The following is a 25,733-nucleotide window of genomic DNA, read 5'->3' on the forward strand; positions in this document are numbered from 1 at the left end:
TGTAGCACATTTATTTAGAAGTATAACATCATCCGCATAAAGCAAAGAGCTGACATTAGCATCTCCAATTTTGATATCATGTTTAATACCACTTTCCTTCATAATGTGATCCATATAGATAATGAATAACAGAGGGGATAATGTACATCCTTGTCTCACACCAGATTTAACATTAAACCATCTTCCTGTACTTCCTTCAATTCTAACTGCTGAGACTAAGTATTGCTTGATATAATGTCCCATTGACACCATATAACTGCAGCGTATTGAATAGCTTCTCTCTTGGCACCTTGTGCCTTTTCCAGATCGACAAAACTTAAATACAGATCTTTGTTATATTCCCATGCTTTCTCGACTATTTGTCGTAAAGTGAAGATCTGATCCTGACAGCCTCTATTTGGCCTGAATCCAGCTTGTTCTTCATCAAGCTTTTCTTCCACAATTCTTCTCAACCGTTTCTCAAGTATACTTGCATAGATCTTGCCAGGAACACTCAGTAGGGAAATACCTCTGTAATTCTCACATGCAGTTTTATTTCCCTTTTTATATATGGGTACTATGAGAGCTCTACTCCAATCATCTGGAATTCGTCCCTCTGTCCAGAGCTTTCTGACCTATGCAGTGCAGCCACTGTAAGACTTTTATACCACCATACTTCAGCATTTCTGGTCGAATATCATCTACTCCTGCTGCCTTTCCACATTTCAAGCCTTTGATGGCTTTTTCTACTTCAAGTATGGATATGTATTCCTGACTGCATGCCTGGTCAGTGTTTTTTTACCACTGTGCTGTCATCACTGCTTGTTTCATTTAGCAGTTTTTCAAAGTAATTACTCCATACTTCAAGGATATCTTTTTCTCCCATTTTTCATGTCACCTTTATCATCTCTAATTCCTTTTACAGCACTCTTTCCTCCATTCCTAAGCTTCTTCAACAACCTCCAGAATATTTTGCCACCTTCTTGATATTTATTTTCTATATTCTTGCCAAAGTCCTCCCATGACTTTTGTTTAGCTAGTTTTACACAGTGTTTAGCATTCTTGCATTTGTCTCTATATTCTCTAAGAGCACAAGATGACTTATTTGACAGGAACTTTTGATATGCTTTCTTCTTTTCCTTCACTGCCTCTTTAACTTCCTGTGTCCACCAGGGAGTTCTGATTTTTTTATCCTTACAACCTCACCACATGCCTCTCTAGCAGAATCAATCAATGTTTTCTTCAGAGTTTGCCACTGAATCTCCAAGGTTTGATTCCTGTTCTCAAACTCTTTCATTTTTTCTTCAATAATCTTTGTGTATTTTAGTCTACAGTTCACATCTGAGAGCTGCTCAACTTTTATTCGCTTTAAAACTTTCTTACATGTTATTCTTTTCAATGTGAAATTCAATTTTATCCTGCTCAAGACTAAATAGTGATCATTTCCAATTTCAAATCCTCTGTACACTCTGGTGTCCTGCACCAGGGAGAAAACATTACTATCAACAATAACACAGTCAATGAGACTTTTCTTATTCCTAGCCTCTTCTATCCATGTGAATTTGTGCACATTTTTATGTTGGAACATGGTGTTAGTAATAACCAGTCCATGTCCTGAGCAGAAATCCAACAGATATTTGCCATTATTATTAGCTTTGTGCTTTTCTCCAAATTTTCCCAAAATATTTTTGTACGTCTCACAATCATTTCCTACTCTACTATTTAGATCCCCAACAAGGACCAACTTTTCATTTTTTTTTTTGTGTCAGTTGCTTTTTCTAAAGCCTCAAAAAATTCCTCCACTTCTACCTTAGTAGAACCTTCTGTGGGACCATAGGCACAAATAAGTCTCATTGTCCAGTTCCCCATTCTCATATTTGCCCACATTACTCTACTTGAGACTGACTGCCATTCAAGAAGATTAGCCTCATATTTTGTGTTGAATACTATGGCTACTCCTTCTTTTCCTTGACTGTCATTGCCTGAATATAACATTTTGTATTTATTGCTCAGAATGATCTCACCAGTTTTGGTCTTTTTTGTTTCAGTCACCCCTATTATGTCGATCTGATACTTATCTAATTCCTCAGCTAGCTCCATTTCTTTGCCATTCAGGCTTCTTACGTTGATAGTACCGATCTTTAACTGTGGTGATGTTGAGTTGGGGTTATTAAATATTAGGATATTCTAAACTTTCTTTGCTTCCCTTCAGAACTCTTTTAAAAAAGAGTGCTGAATGAATGTGATGTATTTAAAGTTAAATGTATTTTATTTTGCACAGAAATAAATAAAGCAAGTATAGTGACAAAAGCAATCACCAATATGAAGATGCAGTTTTGAATACATTACCTTGAAATTGTCAATCATTCCTAACAATTCTTATCTAACTAAATGTGGTATAAAGAGAGGTTGAGGGCTGATAGATTATATAAAGCTTATATTGCATTTGTTAGGGAACCAGGAATAACTCCCAAAGAGAACTGGATGAAAGAACATTATTAATGCTTAACATATTAGAGAAAAATAGAGAAGCTAGCAGAGAAACCAAACCTGGTTTGTGATAGTTACTGTGATATAACTGATGTCACAGAGAAAAGAAGACCAAAAAAAAAGGTGATCTTTCTAATAATTGTTGTGATGATTAATCTTAAATAAATCTGTTACAAATATTCACAAATCTTTAACCAAATTATATAACTGCTGCAGCAAAGTTGGTATGAAATGAAAAATAAAAAAATAAAATAAAATAAAAAAATAGGAAGATAGGCAGGCTAACAGAAAAATTAATATTCTCAATAGTAGTAAACCTATAAAACAGGTTCACTATTGTAGCAATGCTTATTTAGCTTTAGTCATGATGGCAAACTAAATATGAAAGTAAATAAGAGAATAAAAATACTCGTATAGTGGGGAGCCAAATACATTTACTGAGAGAGAGAGAGTAAATTATACTTGAAATTATATTCTTGTTTAATTCTTTATCCAAGTGCAAGCAAACAAAGTTTGCATGTGAACTTGATGAGTAGGCTCCTTGTACATAGATGCTATTGGCTTCGTATCAACTGTCTTAGTATCCCATAGTGCAAAGCATGTCCCTTTGAATGTGTGTATTGATATGCATTATGGCAAGAGATCACTATCCAGACAGGTTTCACAAACTTTCATTGAGGTCTTGTCAGTGGGAGCCAGGCAGAGGAAGATACCAAGGTTGAATTAATGCAAATATCATATATTTTCCACATTAAAAAAAAAGAAAAAAAGTATCACATTATTAAATGTCTTGGGGTTAGTGACCTTACTATAATGCATAGCAATACACACTTCTGAAATCGAATACACTTTACATTATGGGATACTGGAGAACTGATGTGAAGTCAACAGCCTCTATATACAAATAGTTTAGTTGTGAAAATACTTAACGAGTAAACTCTCATGGTTTACATGCGAGTTAAGGATTAAACAAGAATATAATTTACTCTGTGACAAGTGTAGAAAAACTTTCTACAGAAGAAGAATCTATCAAAACACTAAGCTATGCAATATAAGATTGTGTTCAGACAAAACAAGTAATCAAAAACTAGAGATCACACATATCAGAGTGCTACAAATTATGAAAAATCCTTCTCACCAGGCACAAAAAGAGATCCACTCCCTTTTAAGGGGAAATTAGATAATTGAGCAAACACATCTGTGATAATTACCACTAAAAGGGTGGGACAGCATAATTGTTTTTAATCATGGAGATAAGAACATAGTACACTGGTAATGGTGATATGTCATATCTTTTAAAGAAGTTATCACAAACAGAAGTGTTGTTTGTCATTCTTTCTAAAGAAAAACCTTCTATGTTTTCTTAAAGTTAAAAATATTTTGTCTGGAATGTTATATATACATTCATTTATTTTTGTTAAATAATAAACATTGTATTTTGTTCAGTCTACAGCTCACCATATGCAAGTGGACAACTTTTCAGAGAGTGAGGCGGCATTAAAAATTTCAATGAAACCTGCAGGCCACTAAGCTATACTGCAGTATTTAGAATTGTAAGATGCTTTCCAGATTCACAAGGAACGCTGTGCATTTGATAATTTACATAAAATCCTATAAAAATAAACAAACTCAGCTTTAAGAGCGTAGGTAGGAGTTGGGTTCATGATAAGTAAATACAATCAATACTTGAAAAAAGATAATTTAATGAAGAAAACATTCATTTTTTTTACAATGTCAATGGACAACTTGGCAAAGTTTTTCCTTGACAGCTTGTCGATGTTGGTTGCCAACATTGATGCCAATGTTGGAAGTTGCTATGTGCAGAGTATTCTCGAGATATTGGTCCGTAATCAGAGTTTTGTCTTGGACTTCACATGCTTCATTCTGGAGAACTGCTCGCATAAGTATGTGCTTCCTAACAAAGCACACATCTTCAAAGCATGCCGTCGAAGATTAGGAAATGCATCCTCAGAAATGTAGTCTCTGTAAAATGTAAGCAAGGGCACATTGAATAATTTTTCTCTCAAAGAAAAGTTATTTTGGAGTTCAAGCAGCTCCACCATTTGTAGTGAGCCTGGCATTTCAGCAGCATTGACACTGAATGGCATTGAAAATAAATCTAAAAAAGACCATTGGTTACAAAAATCAGTAAATCTCTCTTCGAACTCACTTCGCAACATGGCTCATTTTGAAGCATATTCATCAAGAGATGAACAGTTGGACTCGGTGAGAAGCTGAAAATGAGTTATCTTTTTTTGTGAGTTGTGCCTCCCAAAGTTTGAGCACGGCCACAAAAGCTTTGATGTGATCAAAAATGGAGTGTGCACCAGTTGATCTTTGGATTGTAGCCGCATATTTAGGTCATTCATGTGCAACTAGATGTCGGTCACAAAGGAAAAGTCTGTCATCCACTTCGGATCGTTAAATTCCACAATCGGATTCCCATTGGTTTGCATGAACTGCTGTATTTCGCTCCTTAAGTCAAAGACTCTTTTACCCAACGCACGTCACTATAATAAACCACATCGCTGTGATCTGCTTCGCACTCTTGGATCAAAAACTCTTGGAACTGATGATGATTCAATCCTCTTGTCCTAATAATGTTGACGACAGTCAAAATAACTTTCATGACATTCTCAAATCCAATAGTTTTTGCGCACAAATTCTCCTGGTGGATTAAACAGTGGTAATGGACGAAAAATTTTCCTTCTAGTTTCGGTTCTTTCCATGGCAGCACAACAAACCCTTCCTTTTTTCTCACCATAGCAGGGGCACCATCAGTTACCACACCCTCGAGGTTGGTTAAGCTGAGGTTGAAACACTGGAGTGTTTTCTTGGCGGCTTCAAGAATATCAGTGTCTTTCGTAGTTCACTTCATAAGTACGAGCGCTAGCGTTCTTCTGTCACATTGAATTGTTGATCACTGCCACAGACAAAGATAGCCAGTTGTGCTGTATCCTTCACATCTCTGTGCTCTCATCTAAAGCAAGTGAATATGACGTAAATTTAGACGAACATTTTTTTAAAGTTCCTTCAATGTCATTGGCAAGTTCTTCGACACGTCGTGCTACAGTTACCCCAGACAAACTTGGTTTTTTAAACACTTCCTTATTATCTGGGCAAAGAATATCCCCAGCAGCAATGAGACACTCTTTCACAAACTCACCGTCCAAGAAGACTTTTGATTTTTTTTACCAATTTTTTCAGCTATTACATAACTTATTTTGACGCAAGCTTCGCTCTCTTCCCTCTGCCATTTAAACATATTTTAAATCAATTTGCTGGTCAAAAACTCTTGGAATTGATGGCAGTCACAATAACTTTCATGACATTCTCAAATCCAACAGTTTTGATACTGACTCACGACAAATTAAACACATTGGCTTATCTTAAAAAACGAGACTTTTTTGTGGTTATGAGACCATAGGTTCTTTAATTAATATATATATTAGTATAATCCTGCCTACTAATTTTGCTAGTGACTGTCTAGCTTTGTCAAGGCTCAAACGGTATATACAAAAAAATATGAGAGAATACAGAAACATTGCTAACTGTTAGGCAGTTAAGTTTGAATGTATGCATGAATGTGTTGAGAAGCTTCAGTCAGTATCATGGATACGTGTTGTATGCACACGCGTTACATGATTTTTCGCGTATTGCAGTTCCATTAAACTGAGTGAGTTGATTAAGTTTTTCCATATATCTTTCAGTATTGCGCCCTGATTTCCGTTGAGGTTGTTATCCGTTCTTAATACCACTGCCGCTTCCTTGAAAATTCTGTAACTGTAATCATCATCTAAATACGGCATAGAGCTATTTTCCCAGTCAATTGCATGGTTGGAAGTAGAAAAGTGATGTGCTAAGCCTGAGGAGACTGTGCTGTTGTGCTTGACATCCCCAACATGCTCTTTCTGTCTGATTTCCAGGCTTCTTGAAGTTTGCTCAATATATGAACGACTGCACGTACATGGAATTCTATAAACATCTGGATATTTGAAAAATGGTACACTGTCTTTAGGAGATCTTAATAATTGTCTGATGGTAGTAGTTGGCTTAAATACCACTCTGATGTTGTGAGATTTTAACATTCTCGCTAATCTTGAAGAGACTGAATCAACATAAGGGATGACTACCATTGAAGCGTACTGGGTAACTGTTCCTTGTTGTTGGAGGTTGTCTTTATAAAGGAATTTGTTCATGATGTTTGTAGGAAAACCATTCTGCGATAGTGTTATAGCAATTTGAGAAAGTTTATTTCAGACGAAGAAGAGGTACAGACAGAACTACGAGCTAGAATATCTTTTTTAAAAAAGTGCAGACGTGATAATCTTATTCCAACCTTTGCAAAACTGAAAGAAACCATCAAATCTCCAGGCGCCCATAAAATCTATCAAAAAGCAAGTCATTCCTTACTACTCAATCAGTTACGAGTGTCCAAGCATGAACTAGCAACAAACAACTTATATATTACAGAACTAGAAACAGATTTGTCAAATACGTTAAATCAAGAATTGCTACAATTAATTATAACTGTCTGAAAGAATTCGGGAAAAAAAGCTTTTGATAAAAGCAATAGTGCTCTACATATTAAATACCTTAATCTATTAAATCGATCAAAAAAGATCACTAACAAATTACCAACGGAAAAATGGGTAGTCAATTTATCTAACCGTCAACTAACAAAAGATGAATTAAATGTTCTAGCAAGAGGCCATAAATTTGTGATTTCACCAAAGTGTTTCTCATATTTAGACTTTATACATAATATAGAAAGAAACATCAAGCATCTCTCCAGTATTGAAGCCAACAAACTTCGTTTCGAAGTAGCTAAAGTGATCTACAATGCCAAACCTTCAGAATTAAATATCCCACCGTCGGAATTGAAAGCTATTATTTCCTTAAAACGTAACAAAAATTTAATCATTACTAGAGCTGATAAAGGAAATACCACTGTGGTTCTTGATACCAATTCATATGACCGAAAAATTAATTTACTTCTTCAAGATCGTAATACTTACTCCAAATTGGATTTTGATTCTACAAATCGTCAACTCAGAAAATTAAATACGCTACTTAATGAAACTTCCTCCTTAGATGAAGAAACAATCAAAAAACTTAAAGACATACCATGCAAGACCTCCTAGAATTTATGGCTTACCTAAGCTACACAAAACTAATGTTCCACTTAGACCTGTCGTAGACTGTATCGGCTGTCCAACGTACAAGTTATCAAGATTCTCCGCCCTCACATAGGCCACTCAGTCTCTTCAATCAAAAATTCTACTGAGTTTCACACAAAAATTAAAGACATTCAACTATCAAAAACTGACTTGTTAATCAGCTTCGACATTGTCTCCCTCTTCACTAACATTCCCCATAAAGAAACAATAGAATTACTAACTCAAAAATTTCCGTCTGATATAGTTGAATTGTTCAAGTTTGTTATTGCATCAGGTTACTTCACCTGGAAAGGTCAAATTTACAAGCAAGAGGAAGGAACAGCAATGGGATCTCCTTTATCACTAAACCTAGCAAATTTGCTTCTAGAACACCTTAAGGAAAAAATATTCACTTTTGAACCCAAACCAAAAATTTGGCTAAGATATGTCGATGACGTATTTGCAGTATGGAATCATCCCGAACCTGAATTACAACTGTTTCTAGATAAAATTAACCTTCTTCATCATCGCATCAACTTTACGTTAGAAAAAGAATCTCCACAGGGTATCTCTTTTTTGGATTTACACATCAAAAGAAAAGAAGATGGTTCCATCGCCACTTCCGTCTTTCGCAAGCCTACATTCTCAGGTCGCTACATTCACAATTCTTCTGCTCATCATCCATCTCAGAAATCTGGCATTATTAAATCATTAGTTTCCAGAGCACACAAATTCTGCTCCTCTGAAGAATCTTTAAACCAGGAATTAGAAGTTATCAAAAATACAGCCATCCTAAATGGATATAATCCCAAAACAACTCAAAAATCATCAATCACTTCTGCATACATCAAACCAGACAGGAAGAAGTGCATAGGATTCCCATACCTTACGTTAAAGGCATCTCAGAACGTCTTTCTAAAATTATGAAGAAATACAATTTTGCCACTACTTACAAACCTATCAACCAAATTTACAACTTATTACCTTCTCCTAAGGACAAATTCTCACCCTTGATGTTACCTGGTGTTTATGAGATTCCATGCTCATGCAAATTATCTTACTTTGGACAGACAGGTAGGTATGTTCAGAAACGCATCTCGGAACATCAAGACCACATTCGTCTTCTTAAACCACAGAAATCTGGTCTCTCTCAACACGGAATTGAAAATCCAAACCATAGGATCCATTGGGAAAAGGCTAAACTTTTACATAGATCTTTATTTAAACATGAATGTTTATACAAAGAAAGTTCTGAAGCCCCACTACACAGGCCAAACCTAAACCGCAACAACATTCTTACTATTCCTAAAGTATGGGAAATTATCATACAAAACTGTGTTAAATAATTAACGTTTTTTTTTTTTTTTTTTTGTACTACTTTAGCACGTTATGCATGTTTTCATGAGATTCTATTGTAATCATGCGTCCTAACTGTATGTTATTCCTAATTTTTGTTTAAATACTGTACTGATGATGTCCTAAGATACTTAGGATGATATTTACAATTAAATAATTTTGACTGTGGTTTATACGTGTGTTTCTTCTAATTAAAGAACCTATGGTCTCATAACCACAAAAAATCTTGTTTTTTAAGTATTTTATGACCAAATATGTATAATTTAAATACATTGGCTTATCGATCGGCACAAAAAAGTACAAATTGGTCCACTTTTCATTAAAAACCCGACAAGAATCACTTGATTTACGCTTTCTGCTCGTAGATGCCATAGTGATGGAAGGTGAACCCAAAAAATTATCCAAAATGGCCGTATAACAGTTATTATCCACTGAATATGCCTCACTAATGAAAAAAGTCTGGCAATATAAAACCACAATAGGCTATGGCAGACATGACGAACCTGCGTGTCTGCCATAGCCCGTGTGATATTCATATGCTTATACATGAATATCACACAGTTCACGACTGACTGACTGTGGATGATATCCTCTTGTATTTATATGAAAATAACGAAGTATCGAGAACCTTCGAGATGTATCTGGAAGGCACTAGACAGCGCACTCGAACGAACTACTGCTTCAGCCATTTACCTGCGACGTTAGTACTTAAGTACTGCTTAGTGCCGGTAGCTGACTGAAGAAGCATGTCTATTTAATATTTATTTTTATAGGATTTTATGTAAAGTATCAAATGCACAGCGTTCCTTGTGAATCCGGAAAGCATCTTACAATTCTAAATACCGCAGTATAGCTTAGTGGTCCATGGGCTTCATTGAAGTTATTTTTTATTTAATCACGTTTTAATGTTAAGTAGTTATTTTTTCAAAATGGTTGGTGGGCCACGGCAAAGAGCTCCGCGGGCCATAGGTTGAAGCCCTCCTGATATACAGTATAGCGATATCATGTTAGACACATGTACGGTGTTCCAATAAGCGTTTTCTCTTATGTTCATTAGCATATTAATGTACTGATATATTAGTATATTTTGTATATAAATATTTGTATTGAATAAATACATTCAATTGGATAAAGTAAGCATTTTTTTTTAAAACCCTAATAACACTTTACTGGTATGATGATCATATGAATTACAATATACAAAAACCAAAGACCCAGTATGAACATAACAAACAATTTTAGTGATTGCCTTCTACTGGAAGACATTGTTCATAAATTACAGTAAAGAAAATAACTGCTGTGATTTTCTATGCTTACATTATATTAAAATCACTGTAATATATAAGAAGCTGCAGTAAGTTTAAAGTTTCTGGTTATCTGATGTGGTGAGTATAGCACAAAATAAATATTTTGAAAAGAAATTTTGGGGGTCATTTTATATGTCCAGTTGCCTTATATGCTAGCATATATGGTATTTCTGTTTGTGGTCCCAACGAACACACCCATAATGAAATGGTCAAAGAATTCTAAACTTACGGAAATGTTTAGGGAAAACTAGAAAATTGCAAGGTTAATAATAATGATAAATATCTGTTGATTTAAAAACAAACAAACAAACATAAAAATCAGCAGAGTTCCGAGTTGGTTTTAGTTATTCACCTTTGTATTTTCTACAAAGTTTGCTTATCACCTAAATATGGCCAGATCAATAACTTACAGAGGGGAACTATCACCTCCTTATCTCTACTTGTTAGTCTTCCCCATTACAGCAGCAATTTTCTGGATAAACTTTGCTTTTACATTGTTTTCTGAACTTCAGCTCTCTATTCACCAAAATCCTCAGATCTTTTACTTCCTGGAGCAAAGTTCTACTAATGCAATACATCCCATTCCATCTTCTCTGGCAAAAAGTTCATCATTTTACTTAGGAGTACTGAACACATTCCAGTTCACTTACCCACTCTTCAAATCCTCTTGTAACAATGTCACATCAGCACTTCCTGACATTACACTCCTCAGTTTAGCGTCATCAGCTAATAAGTGATTAAGGAACCAGAAACAACTCAAAGAGAACTGAATGCAAAAATACTATTCATGTATAACATATTATAGCAGAATGAGGTGAAACTAGCAAAGGAACCAAACCAAATGGTTTGTGGTGGTAGTTTCTGTGATATAACTGACTAATCAAGAAAAGAAGACCAAAAACATGATCTTTTTAAATAATAATTATAGGAATTTATCTTAAATAAATTTGTTTAGTCTTCAAGAAACTTTAAGTTATACAACTGTTGCAACAAAGTTGATTGAAATCACAAATAAAAAGACAAATGAGATAGTAGGTAAAGAGAAAAATCACCATTCTCAGTAGAGAACCTATAAAAGAGGTTCACTATAGTGGGATAGTGGGATGCTGATTTAACTGTAGCTGTGCCTTTTAGTGATGATGGCAAACTAAATACCTTAAACAATTTCACTGACATATATGTTAAACAACAGTGTCTCTACAACAGAACCTCATAATAACTGCTTATTACCTTTTTTTTTTTAAAGACATTACAACTCCATATCTCTATCTATTATCAGTCAATGAACTCTGTAAGGCTACTACCTATCCCATCCTCAATTTCTACAATAGTTTTTCATGCAGTATTCTAATTTCTAATTCTATTCTAATTCAAATGGCATTGGAAAATATAGAAAAATTAATGTATAAGAATCTCTGTGCTATATACTCGTCACCCTATTATAAAATGTAACTATGCTATGAAAGCAAGACCTTCCTCTCAATTCTTGAACAAGCCAACTCTGCTCTCTGGAAAGATTTCATCCTCATACCCAAGTTTGTATTCTGTTTTTAATATCTTTATTGCCAATAGTTTGCCACCATTAATTTGGACTCTCCTTTATACAGTGACACTATTTTCCCCTCCTACTTTTCAGGAGCTGTTCCTGTTGCCAGACTTGGTGAACAACAAAGGTAAGGAGACTATCAACTCCTTTGCACATTTCCTTAATAAGCAAGGAAATATCACAGCCAGTATAACAGTCTTATTAACAAACTTATGTAAAATTCCAAACACTTAATATTCCAGACCTACCAAATACTTTCTTCTTTCTTCTTAATGTTATTCCACACTAGTGTCAACCTCCCAGCAGAAAAGACACTGACAAAATGCTCAGTGAATTTTTTGCTTTAACTTCAGCAGATATGACGTGCGCCACTGCTAGCAACTAAAGTCACTATACCCTTTCCTCAGTTAATCACATAACTTGTAGAATTTTCTAGGATTTTGCTTTGTTGCCTCAGCCAATCTCATTTCATATGCCAAATTCCACTTCCTTACTATATCCATCACATTACTATCCTGTGCTGTTGATTCTAATTAATTACACACATTTCTTTCATTCAGTGATACTTGCACCTCTCCTGTTAGCTGCCATGTCAAAAGCACATAATTACTCTTGCTGACTGATGACTTCTATTATCTCTATGTGATATTATTAAATTCAACAGTTTTGTCTTCCTGTGCTGCTTTTGCCACATATTGGGCAAGGTTGTCATTCCAAAAGCAGCTCAAGGTATTCATTCTCCATACTCGTATGCTATTCTCACTTTCAATTAATGCTTCTGTAGTTAAAGTTACCATTATTATTGTGTGCCTAATACTTACCAGTATAATTTCTACCTGAACATTTCAGAAACACCTCCCTCTAAATTTCCCGGCCCAAAAATTATCTAAAATTCCTACTCACTTAACCTCATACCATACGGTATCAAAGAACTACCTCCTTGAAGTTATATATGGAGGGAACACAACTATGCTAAGATCAACAATGCTCCCCCTTTTATCTCTTCTCTTCTAGAAAATTGCTATATCCATTATACTCTATATATCTATAACAGCTTAGTCCCATTATCCCTTCTTTCACCAATTCCTCACCTTATCATGTCCTCTCATTAAAGCCTGCGGCTCTATCTCTCACCACCGTTCATTTCCCACCTATTCTAGTAGCTTATACTCACAGCCCCACTGTCTGACTTTTGTTTAATCTATACACACACACACACACACACACTTTTCTCATCTCAACAGCAAATGTAGACTATTTCCAGCCGAGAGCCCACCTCTACCTTTAAATTTATCTCACACATCCATTTACTCAAGGCTTCTCTTCCTACACATGATAATTATCACAGCGTCCATAATCGAATGCTGTCCTTCTCAGTTCCTTGCTATGATATCTCAGCAACACTCTCAAATCATGCTTCCTTATTCATACTTCAAATCTTATTCATACAAATACTGTGCAAATCATTCATTCCAACTAGCACAATCGATTCTGCTGCACTTACTCACCTCTCCAAGGTCTAAGTTACTAATCTATCTGTCCCTCTAAAACACATCTTCAATACCTGTTGAAGATCTAACCTTTAAAGGTACCTGTGGCATAACTATAAATAATAAATTACATGATAACCACAGTAATTAACTTTAACGAAATAAAAGTACATATATTTCATACTGAAACTAACAGTACATCATCAGTGCAGACAACAAGCAAATCAAAGGCACAGAATACAAAGTACATACAGAAGTCGATGGTTTACCAATTAAAAACTGCTGCCGCGTGTTAGAAATTAATCTTTCTTCTTTCACTACGCATTATTCCCGCTTCTTATGCAGGGTCTGCATGTTACTTAGATGCGACTTCTTGTTAGTACCACTCCCAACCGACATGTCACCTAGTCTGCCGCTGGGGGATATATTTATGACTGTAGCAACGTATGTTCACAGGGCCAGTTTGCCTGCTTTGTGGAATGAAAAACGCCAGATAAACTGGCAAAAAAAAAAACCCTACTGCCCGTGCCCAAGACCGGCTAACTTGGCTATGGCTGAGGAAGATCCTCAAGTTCCTCACGTCTTCGACGGGAATCGAACCTGGGACACTCCTTCTCCAGGCATATGGCTGCGAAGTGCAAAGCCACTAGGCTAACTGCACGGACCACATGTTAGAAATTAATATTAATAATTATTATAAATATTATTAAAAACAATTTTTTTGATAGTTACATAAAATAAGAATCTCCCAAACTTTTGGGAGAGACAACTGCTCCTCAGATTTGACCGATGTAAAAGGGCCTCGCAACTTTCTTTGAAAAGCATTCATATTTGAACTTGCATCTATGAAGAAGACGAACTTTATCCCAACTGTTGAAGATGTGTTTGAATATTCTTCACAGCATGGAGTCCTTACTGAGCACTACTTTCCAATATTCTGCTGGCATTATTCATCTTCAACACCTCTTTTGCTGGCCCACTCCTACTTTCAATAGCCCATCTCACTCTGCACTCACCTTAACTGATTTCTTAACCACATCACTTTTCCTTCATCTTTGCATCTTTCATACCAACTTCATTATAGTACACCCACACTTTAGAGAGCTGTCGTTGGCTCGGTGCCAAGAAGAGTCAATTCATGTTGAAGGGGAGAAAGAAATAACGAGATGTATGAATTGGTCACCAACACGCGAAATCACGTGCTTTATACATAAAATTTTCCAACTGTTATACAAGCAAAATAGTTACCACTTTAAAAATTACAATGATCATAAAAGAGAAGTTAATTTTCCGACATGTAATAATAAACAACTCATCCCACAATAAGGTTTGATTACCCTATTATCAGAATGGATTCTCCATGCACAGAAGTGTCGAAGGGTCTCGTATCTGTGGGTGTACTATACCACTCATCATTTGTCTCTCTATCATTCCACTTTCTTTCCCTATTTCCTTTTTCTCACTTCTTAACTCTACTATATTATTCACCATTACCATACTGCATTTGTTCTCCATGTTCATTCCACTTTTGTCACTTACAAAGGTGGAAATGAATTAACATCATTTGTGCTATTTTCAACGACTTCTTTCACAAGAAGATTATTCATTCCATTGCTTTTTTTTTGTAACTTTTTTTTTTTAGCATAAGCACACATTAACTTTCTTACCTATGAGAAGAGCACTTTTTCTTGTTATATTTTCAATCAGTGCAACTGTTCTCTATCTTTATTCTCTATCAATGATAGATCACATTTAATTGACTAATGTCAAAATTCAATACTTGAGAGATAAAGCAGTTGCCATCTTGATTCACATGCCAATCTATATGTGTCATTCTATCCTTGAATATTGACAAAAATTGAAACCAACATAAGCTACAAGCACACAATTCCTACAAAAACTCTCATATATAAACATTTCAAACCTTACAGATAATTAACTAAAATCTTCTTAGAACAACAAACTTCAGGAACATACTCCTAAGCACTTTTCATGGCTTCCTGAAAATGTACCTTAACTGTTACATTCCCCCCCCCCCTAATCTGGTCTGTTATAAATGAAAATAGAAGGGGAATTTCATTTCACAGTACAAGAGTTAATAATTTTAAGATTTGCAGATGACAGTCATTACTGAAGAACTAGAAAGAACAGTGCTGAAGTGAAGAAAGAGATAAACAATTGATAAAAAAAAAAAAAAAAAAGTGATGAAATTTGGAAAGAAGAGGTTAGGAGTGTCACATGCCTAGGAAACAACACTACATGTGTGAACATAAAAAATGAGATAAGATCTCAGGATAACAAGTAAGCAACCTAGGCAAAGGGTAATATATGGAAAAGTAAAGCAGCGAGTCTTGACCCACTAAGATGAGCATACTGGAAACTCCATATTCATGAGAACTCTATGAATGTAAGACACAGGTTACAGTCAATGGCATTTGAAAGAACATGCTATAGAAAGGTTCTATGAATTGGAATAATGCAAAAATTATGAATGAAGAACTCTCTCTATTTACAGAAAAGTAAATTAGAAAGAGAATCTAATGCAGAAAATAATTAGAAGGAAACTTTATCTGCAGTATGGATGACAGCAGGAAGATCAAAATCTTGATATTCAGTAGAATGAACAGCATAACAAAAGAGGGAAAAGATGAGAGAGTGGGTAGATGATGTAAAGGAATGGTATGGAAAGAGTATGCAAGAGTTGAACCACCTGGCAATGGACAGAAGGGAATGGCAGAAAATGGTGAAAAATGCAGTGGACACCAATAGGCACCTGGTGTAACTGTGAACAGCCATACATTATTCAAAGAGAACTGCTAGTTGTATCAAACAAGAGTAAGCTAATTTTGCACATGGGTTATCTTGAATGTTAAGCTTGTGCATGCCATTAATACTTATTAAGTCACAAATTGATGTTAAACACATTAAATCCATTGTTATTTATAATCTGTATAATTAAAAAAATAATAATAAAAAAATCCATTTCACCTCTTCAGGACTCTTTAACCAAACTGAATAATTACTTTAAGAACTGTGGTATAAAAGTCAAAAAAAAAAAAAAAAAAAAAAAAAAAAAAAAAAAAAAAATCAATCTACAAAAATGCACAAGGGTAAACATTTACTTAGGCAGAATTTTTAGTGAAGAGAACACTTAACCATGGAAAGCATATGAAGTCAAGAGAAGAAAGAGACCAAGTTAATGGGCATCTGATTTAAATGGATTTCAACAAATCCATTCATGGTCTTCCATATAAGAACCTCTACTGATTAAAATATGCCAAAAATTATCAAATGATCACAGAATGAGATGGGTAGGAAACTGGCTGACAGATAAAAGAAAGCAGCGTTTAAGGATGAGTCTTCAAAGAGTCAAGTTGGAATGGGATATCTCAAGAGTTGGTGTCAGGACTAGGCAGAAACTTACATGACTGCATATCACATAGCTACCACATTTTATACAAATTTGTCAAAATAATAAATGGCATGCAAGTTTTTTTTTTTTTTAATAGACTTTCTATTGAAAACTAGCACTGGTCAGCTGCCTTAATGGTACGGACAATCTGTATGTTATCTTATTTCAAGTCATAACAAAAAATTATTATGCACTACAAATCAGCTAATTTCTGCACCTAGTGAAGTATACATCGAGCAATATTTCAATATTTATGATTATATCAACCTATATTACCTACAGAAACAATAAGAGAAAAAGACATTCATTATTTTTTATTAGAAATATTGAAGTTGCACTGCATATATTAGTATTTTTTCCATCATCATCATCAAATTCCTGATACATACAGTATGATTTCACTTTGTGATCACAGATAATTGTTTGGCATATTTTAATCAGTAGAGGTTCTTATATGGAAGACCATCAAGACATACTCGATCTTGCCAATAAACTGTACTGATTGTCTATTTTAGCAATGTTGTATATGCAGCATCATTGTGTGTTTATGTATAAATGAATGTGTAAAAAAAATAAGAACAATAAATAAAAAAATTAGAAAAAGAATGCTAGATTTTTAGGTAGTGAACTTTGAGTTATGTTAGGCAAGTCTCAGAGTGAGGAGACCTTCACATAGCCTTAAAAGAAATGTGGAGAACGGACCAGGGCTTCTGACCTAATCTCCAATCTTATCTTCCCGTGGTGCACCCTGTTAGGTATCTACCTGGATAATGAACGGACAAGGATGGGCTGGCAATTTGGGATTTAGCCAAAATTGTATTCTTATTGACTTAAACCAAAATTTCAAATGATGGTACGACACGACAGAATTTCATGCAGCTTGGGGTGTTGCCCGGTTAAACAAGGCCCCTGTTGTTTTTGCCAGGGAACCAGGGCATACAGCGAAAAGTCAGGAACTGGAACAAATCTCAAAACACACCCCAACTCAACATCACCAGAGTTAAAGATCGGTACTATCAATATAAGAAGCCTGAATGGCAAAGAAATGGAGCTAGCTGAGGAATTAGATAAGTACTAGATCGACATAATAGGGGTGAACGAAACAAAAAAGACAAAAAAACTGGTGAGATCTTGCTGAGCAATAAATACAAAATGTTATATTCAGGCAATGACAATCAAGGAAAAGAAGGAGTAGCCATAGTATTCAACACTAAATACGAGGCTAATCTTTTTTGAATGGCAGGTAGTCTCAAGAAGAGTGATGTGGGCAAATATCAGAATGGCGGAACTGGACAATGAGACTTATTCATGCCTATGGTCCCACAGAAGGTTCTACTAAGGTAGAAGTAGAGGAATTTTTTCAGGCTTTAGAGAAAGCAACTGACACAATGAAAAAGGAAAAGTTGGTTCTTGTTGGGGATCTAAATAGCAGAGTAGGAAATGACTGTCAGACATACAAAAATATTTCTGGAAAATTTGCAGAAAAGAGCAAAGCTAATAATAATGGCAAATATCTGTTGGATTTCTGCTCAGGACATGGACTGGTTATTACTAACACCATGTTCCAACATAAAAATGTGCACAAATTCACATGGAGAGAAGAGGCTAGGAATAAGAAAAGTCTCATTGACTATGTTATTGTTGATAGTCATGTTTTCTCCCTGGTGCAGGACACCAGAGTGTACAGAGGATTTGAAATTGGAAGTGATCACTATTTAGTCTTGAGCAGGATAAAATTGAATTTCACATTGAAAAGAATAACATGTAAGAAAGTTTTAAAGCAAATAAAAGTTGAGCAGCTCTCAGATGTGAACTGTAGACTAAAATACACAAAGATTATTGAAGAAAAAATGAAAGAGTTTGAGAACAGGAACCAAACCTTCGAGATGCAGTGGCAAGCCTTGAATAAAACCCTGATTGATTCAGCCAGAGAGGCATGTAGTGAGGTTGTCTGCAAGGATAGAAAAATCAGAACTCCATGGTGGACACAGGAAGTAAAAGAGACAGTGAAAGACAAGAAGAAAGCATATCAAAAGTTCCTGGCAAATAAGTCAGCTTGTGCTCTTAGAGAATACAGAGACAAATGTAAGAAAGCTAAACACAGTGTAAATCTGGCTAGACAAAAGTCATGGGAGGACTTTGGTAAGAACATAAAAAATATATATCAAGTTGGCAAGATATTCTGGATGTTGTTGTTGTTGAAGAAGCTCAGAAATGGTGGAAAGAGTGCTATAAAAGGAATTAGAGATGATAAAGGTGACGTGAAAACAGGAGAGAAAGATATCATTGAAGTATCGAGTAATTATTTTGAAAAATTGCTAAATGAAACAAGCAGTGATGGCAGTACAGCAGCAAAAACACTAACCAGGCATGCAATCAGGAATACATATCAATACTTGAAGTAGAAAAAGCCATCAAAAGCCTGAAATGTGGAAAGGCAACAGGAGTAGATGATATTCGACCAAAAATGCTCAAGTATGGAGGTATAAAAGTCTTACAGTGGCTGCACTGCATAGCTCAGAAGACCTGGACAGAGGGGCGAATTCCAGATGATTGGAGTAGAGCTCTCATAGTACCCATACATAAAAAAGGAAAATAAAACTGAATGTGTGAATTACAGAGGTATTTCATTATTGAGTGTTTCTTGTAAGATATATGCAAGTATACTTGAGAAATTGTTGAGAAGGATTGTGGAAGAGAAGCTTGGTGAAGAACAAGCTGGATTCAGCACAAATGTCAGGATCAGATTTTCACTTTACGACAGATAGTTGAGAAATCATGGCAATATAACAAAGATCTGTATTTAAGTTTTGTAGATCTAGAAAAGGCATGTGACAAGGCACCAAGAGAAAAGCTATTCAAAACACTATAGTTATATGGTGTCACATTATATCAAGCAATACTTAGTCTTTATTTAAGTTGTAAGTCAGCAGTTAGAAATGAAGGAAGTACAGCAAGATGGTTCAATGTTAAATCTGGTGTGAGACAAGGATGTACATTATCCCCTCTGCTATTCATTATCTACATAGATCACATTATAAAGGAAAGTAGTATTAAACCTGATATCAAAGCTGGAGATGTTAATCTCAGCTCTTTGCTTTATGCAGCTGATGTTATGCTTCTAAATGAATCCGCTACAAGATTACTTAACTAAATCGAGTAATTGTTGTCATAGACAACATGTTGTTGTCTATGACAACAACATGTTGTCATAGACAATATGAAGTAATTGTTGTCATAGACAATATGAAGATCAGCATTAAAAAGACAAAGACAATGAAAATAGGCAGAAACATTGAAAATATCAACTGCATTGTGGATGGAGAACCTATAGAACAAGTAAAACATTTCAGCCTCTTAAGCACGATTTTTAGTGAAGATGGTAAATTATATATGGAAATAGACAACAGAATCCACAAAGCTGGTATGATAGGATGTGAACTGAATAAATTTATATGGAATAAGAGAGAAATTAGCCAAAACACTTAATTAGCTGTATACAAGACAGTGTTCGACCCAATTTTAACTAATGGATCTGATAGCTGGTCAGAAGTAAAATACTTGACCAAAGACTAGAGACCACAGATATGAGAGTCCTGAGAAAGATTATGGGCATGAACAGATGGCATCAATGGCAATATCATATTAAAAACAAGGATATTAGGAAAGAACTAGACATTGTCAGCATCCAGGAATGTGTTAGCAGAGCTAATCTCAGGTGATATGGTCACTTAAACAGAATGGGAGAGGAAAAATTAGCAAAAGAAGTGTTCTCTGCCAGGTTGGTAGGAAAAAGACCCAGAGGAACACCAAGATATAGGTGGATTGATACAGTAAAAAGTGCCTTAGAAGACAGAAATATAAGCTCTGATAATGTTGGTGTCTTGACAGGTAACAGACTGATTTGGAGAAAACTGTAGATAGGAAGTTAGTAATGATGTAAAATTTTCATGTAGTACTATAAAAATATGACAGTAAATACACCCCTTGAGGGTATATATCAGAAATTTGATGATGAAGTCTCACAGTGAAGCAGAGCTGACTTTCCATCAGGTGCAGTGGTTTTTTCTTCTTACAAACATAAAACTAGTCACGAACATTGTAGTTACATACTGTCCAGGTATAAATGTGAACGTGTATAATTGCAAAGCCCATGCTGTTTGCCACCCGAAGCTGATATGGTGATAAGACGGCTGAATAAATTTATATGAAAAGCAGTCAAAACATAGAGTTAGTATTATATCAATGCTTTACTCTCGAAACTCAATAATATTTAGTGAAAATTATGAATACTTTCAGATTTACTGCAAGATTTTTATTATTTATAAAAGGATCAAAGAACTTTTTTTATATCATTCTCACATATGAGAGACTTCAAAACAATAAGCACATTTCTGTTGAGAGAGAGAGAGAGAGTGTGTGTGTGTGTGTGTGTGTGTACATGACCAATTAAAAATGAAGAAATAAAAAGCTTACCTTATTGCGAGGAAGATATGACAGTAAAAACTTTCCAGGATATTCTTTGAGTGCAGAAATAAAATATGGAATTTTTGAAGGTGCCTTTTTTTTTTCTTCAAATAATATTCGTTCCATTGCATCACGCCTACCACCTTCTGCTTCAACAAAGTATTTAAAGTTGATTAAATCACGAGCAAAGCTAGCCATCGGCTGGATGAGACGAGCAATTATTTCATCCAGATCTTCAAATTCCTAAATAAAGTATCATAAAGCATTTTTGAAAATTATGGAGACAACTACCGTGTTTGAAGTATCATAAAGTTGAATTAGTTGTAACATATCAACATTTAAAATAAAACTCTTTTCCATCAGTAAGTTATTGTTAATTTTTAAATCACAGTGCTTTCACTAACTAAAAATATAACCAGCATTTGAATATTGATTTTTAAGTCTTTTGGAGTGAGGGTATAGTAGATGATCATCATGTGAAACTAAACCCTAAAAGGTATTACTATCTGAAACAATGCAAGTTCCACAGTCAAGTTTCCTGAGACGTGGATTAAAACTTGGAGTTTCTAAGAAGAAAAAAAAAAAAACTATATGCCTATGCCAGAGATTAACTAACTTAGGAACTAGGTAAGGATGGTAAGAAAAAAAAACTTGGTAAACCTGTAATGGTCTTTCTGCTGACATTATGCCTGTAGTACACTTCCTAACAATGTCTCTAGGTGTACTGCAGAGACAATTTCGTTTTGCCCAACTCTACCATTAAAATGGACCAAAAGAAACCAAAACTGAAATGACTCTAAATTTGAAGATATTCTAAATATCAAATTTTATTAGTCTATTAAGATAGAGAGGAATAAATTAGCATTTCAAAATGTTTCACCAATCCTTTAATAACTTTCACAATCAATCCTGAGCCCAAGAAAATTACAGTATGGTTAAGCCTAACATTCACCACATTAGCAGGCTCTTATAATTGTTTGCATACAATATGGTTTGAAACCATTCAGAGTTGAATTTTCAATTGCTTATATTTTCATCATTTATGTACAAACTACCAATGTCTGTGACAAATTTCCAGTATTCAAAACAGTTATACTGAATAGCAGTACTTTTATGAAAGAACAACTTATTTTTGACTTATGCACCATAAACAAACAAATTTTGTCTAACTTTGCCACAATGAATGGTTTAATTGAAAGCAAAAAAATCAAATTAAAATGACAACAAATGTTAATAAAAATGCTTTAGCTAGCAATGAATTTTGTTGACTAGTGTGAGATTATTTCCCAGATTGCTGGAGGCCTAAAGTGGCTTTGGAAAAAAAAAAATAAATAAAAATAAATTTAGATCAGGGCTTTCTGATTATCTAATTATTCACCTATCCCCCAAAAAGTATTAATATAAACTTTTATATTCAACTCTATCAAGATAACATATCAGTGCAAATTGGTTCAGTCAAATTTCACCAATAAAAATGATTTATTAACTCGACATAGGCATGCATCTAGTCAAAGTATGGCCTCAATAATGTCAGCCACATGTGTGCAGTGATAGAGTCTGACACTTCGCTAACACTAGGTGAGGGGCTGCTGTAGATTTAATCAAATGCATGGTCACTGATCCCTTCTTGACCTAACTTATTCTAACTTATATACTACCTTATAACTAACTTAAACCATTTCTTATTTCTAATACTATGTCTAATTAATTTCTAATATCAATGTCTAATTTCTAATACTATGATAATAATAATATCTAATTCTATTACCAAACAGACTAGTATGATCCCAGACTAGTCTGTTTGGGATCTTCTTTGCAATGTATTACTGTTAGAGTCTATTATTATGGCCATTCGTACTATCAAATCCACACCAATTTAATCCGAGTCCACCACGTTATAGAGCAAAGAGTCAGAAAGTAAATCTCCACAACTGCATGCATAGAGGCATGGTGAGAGCCTTTATAAGCATTCTCAAGATGTCATCAATATTATTATTATTAAACAAAACCTCATGGAGTCAAAGACTCATCTAGGAGGTCCTTTTATCTCACACACATCTCATCATACCGGGTCTTAAACACATTCAAACTCCTTGCAGACACCACACTCTCAGGCAAGGCATTCCAATCATTCACAACTCTGCACGAAAAAAACCTGCCTCTCACTCCCCTACTCACACCCTCTTTATACAGTTTCCAGGGATGACCTCTGGTTCTCCCCTGATCTCCCACTATTCTCTGTAGAACTTCTCCACCATTGATCCTATAACAACCCCTTACCAACTTGTAGGTCTCTATCATATCTCCCCTCTTCCTTCTCTCCACTAGACTCTGCAAATTACATCTTTTCAATCTTTCCTCATACTCGACATTCCAGAGGTCAGAAACTACCTTAGTCAGTCGCCTTTGGACCCTTTCCAACATCTCTTCATCCTTCTGAAAACCAGGTGACCAAATCTGGGCACAATAGTCCATGTGTGGCCTAATCAAAGCCTTATACAATGGAACAAGAATCTCCCTACTTCTACACGTCAGTGTCCTCCTCATCATTCCCAGAAGTCTTTGTGTTGTCTTCACAATTTTGGCGATGTGTCCCCTAAATTTTAGATCCTTATCCACTATCACCGCCAGATCTCTTATTTCCTCTACTTCCAACAATATATTCTCACCAAGCATAAATTCTGCATCCCATCTTTGTTTTCCAAATTTTAAAACCTTACATTTTGCAACATTGAACTCACATCCCCATTTGCTTGCCCAATCACTCAATTTATTCAAGTCTTCTTGCAAGGCCACAACATCTTCACTACTCTTTATGGTTCGCCCCAACTTTGCATCATCTGCAAACAACTGAATATCTCTATCCAAATCTTCGCCAATATCATTAATATACAAGTTAAATAGTAATGGCCCTAAAACAGATCCCTGAGGCACTCCACTAGTGACTTTCCTTTTCCTGGATATTGCACCCCCATATACAACTTGTTGATACCTATCAGATAGCCAGTCTCCAATCCAATGCACTAATCTAATATCCAACCCCATTTGCTCTAGTTTGACTGTCAACTTATCATGAGGTACTCAATCAAAAGCTTTTGCGAAATCCAAGTATATTACTGTGTATCCTTCTCCTCTGTCCAAGGAAGCAGTCACTTTATTGTAATAAGTAAGTAGATTACTAAAACACGACCTCCCTTTAGCAAATCCATGCTGTCCATCAAAGATTATACCATTGTTGTCAACCCAACTCTGGATCCTAGTTCTCGCAAGCTTCTCCAACAACTTAACCACAACACCTGACACACAGATAGGCCTATAGTTTGATGCTTGAGTTCGATCACCTCCTTTATGAAGTGGCACAATCTTGCCCTCCTTCCACTCTTTAGGGACTTGACCAAGTGCAAGACTCGTATTAAAAAAATATGTCAAGGCAGGTGTCAACTCTTTGGCACATTCCTTCAGAATACGCGGTGATATATTATCAAGTCCCACAGCCTTATTTACATCTAGTTTACTCAACTCCCCAAACACCTCTTGCTCACTTACAGTCAGTCTCTCCTCCCCATCATCAACTGCTCTTAATCTCTCCATGAAGTCACATTCACAAGATTGAAAGATCTTTATGAACTGCTCATTAAGTATCTCCACCACACATTCTGCAACAGCTGTCTTTATACCATTTCCTCTAATCAATGTCATCCTTCCATAATTATTCTTTCTTTTGCTGGCTACATATCGAAAGAACTCCCTAGGATTCTTTTTAGCTTCATTAGCTAACTGCCTAATGAGGTATGAATTAGTTCATACCTCTCTTTAGCTACTCTAATCAACCATCATCCTCCTTGCCTGGTCTTTGTAGACCTCATGAAATTGGTTACTTCCACTTCTCTTATGCTGCCTCCACAATGCCCTTTTTCTCTGTATTGCATGCTTAATCTCTTTATTCATCCATCTCACACCTACCTTATTTAACCTTCTAACCCGTGGTATACATTCAGACATTGCATCCACTAAATATTTTTTGAAAATCCCCCAAGCTGCATTGATCTCTTTTCCAGCTAACTCCTCATTCCATGCTACACCTGCAAGCTGTCTCCTGAGCTCTTCATAATCACCCCCCTTGTAGTTCCACATATACCCTTTTTTTCACAGGGGTCCTTGCACTGCTGGCAACCACCCAAGTAATCACCTCATGGTCACTTTCACCAATTGGTGGATGATTTGATACCTCATTAATAATTACATCCTCCAATGAGATGACCAAATCCAAGACCCTTAATCCTCTTGTGCCCTCTGTTACATACTGTCTGAGGTAGTTATCCCTCAAAAACTCAAGAAACTCATTTTCTTTACTTCCAGTTGCTATCTCTTCATTCCAGTCTATATTGCCATAATTAAAATCACCCATAATGATCACCCTTTTCTTATTTGCTTGGCTTATTGGACTATACATTTCACTATCACCACCATCCACATTACCAGGTCTATAACAACATCCCACCAAGTATTTGATTCTATTCACCTCTA

General features: G+C 35.4%; 1 protein-coding gene across 1 annotated transcript in view; it reads right to left on the bottom strand.

Annotated features, from left to right (window-relative positions):
- Spt6 (transcription elongation factor Spt6) overlaps positions 1 to 25,733 on the bottom strand; it is a 651,062-nt gene that overhangs the window by 45,757 nt on the left and 579,572 nt on the right. Inside the window, exon 37 of the mRNA XM_090401053.1 lies at positions 21,216 to 21,449. Within this exon, the coding sequence (XP_090257179.1) occupies positions 21,216 to 21,449 (234 nt within the window). The remainder of the gene's footprint in view (positions 1 to 21,215; positions 21,450 to 25,733) is intronic.

This window comes from Typopeltis vanoorti, chromosome 11, assembly GCF_054136105.1.
Source record: "Typopeltis vanoorti isolate ZY-2024b chromosome 11, IOZ_Tvanoo_1.0, whole genome shotgun sequence".
NCBI classification, from domain to species: Eukaryota; Metazoa; Arthropoda; class Arachnida; order Uropygi; family Thelyphonidae; genus Typopeltis; species Typopeltis vanoorti.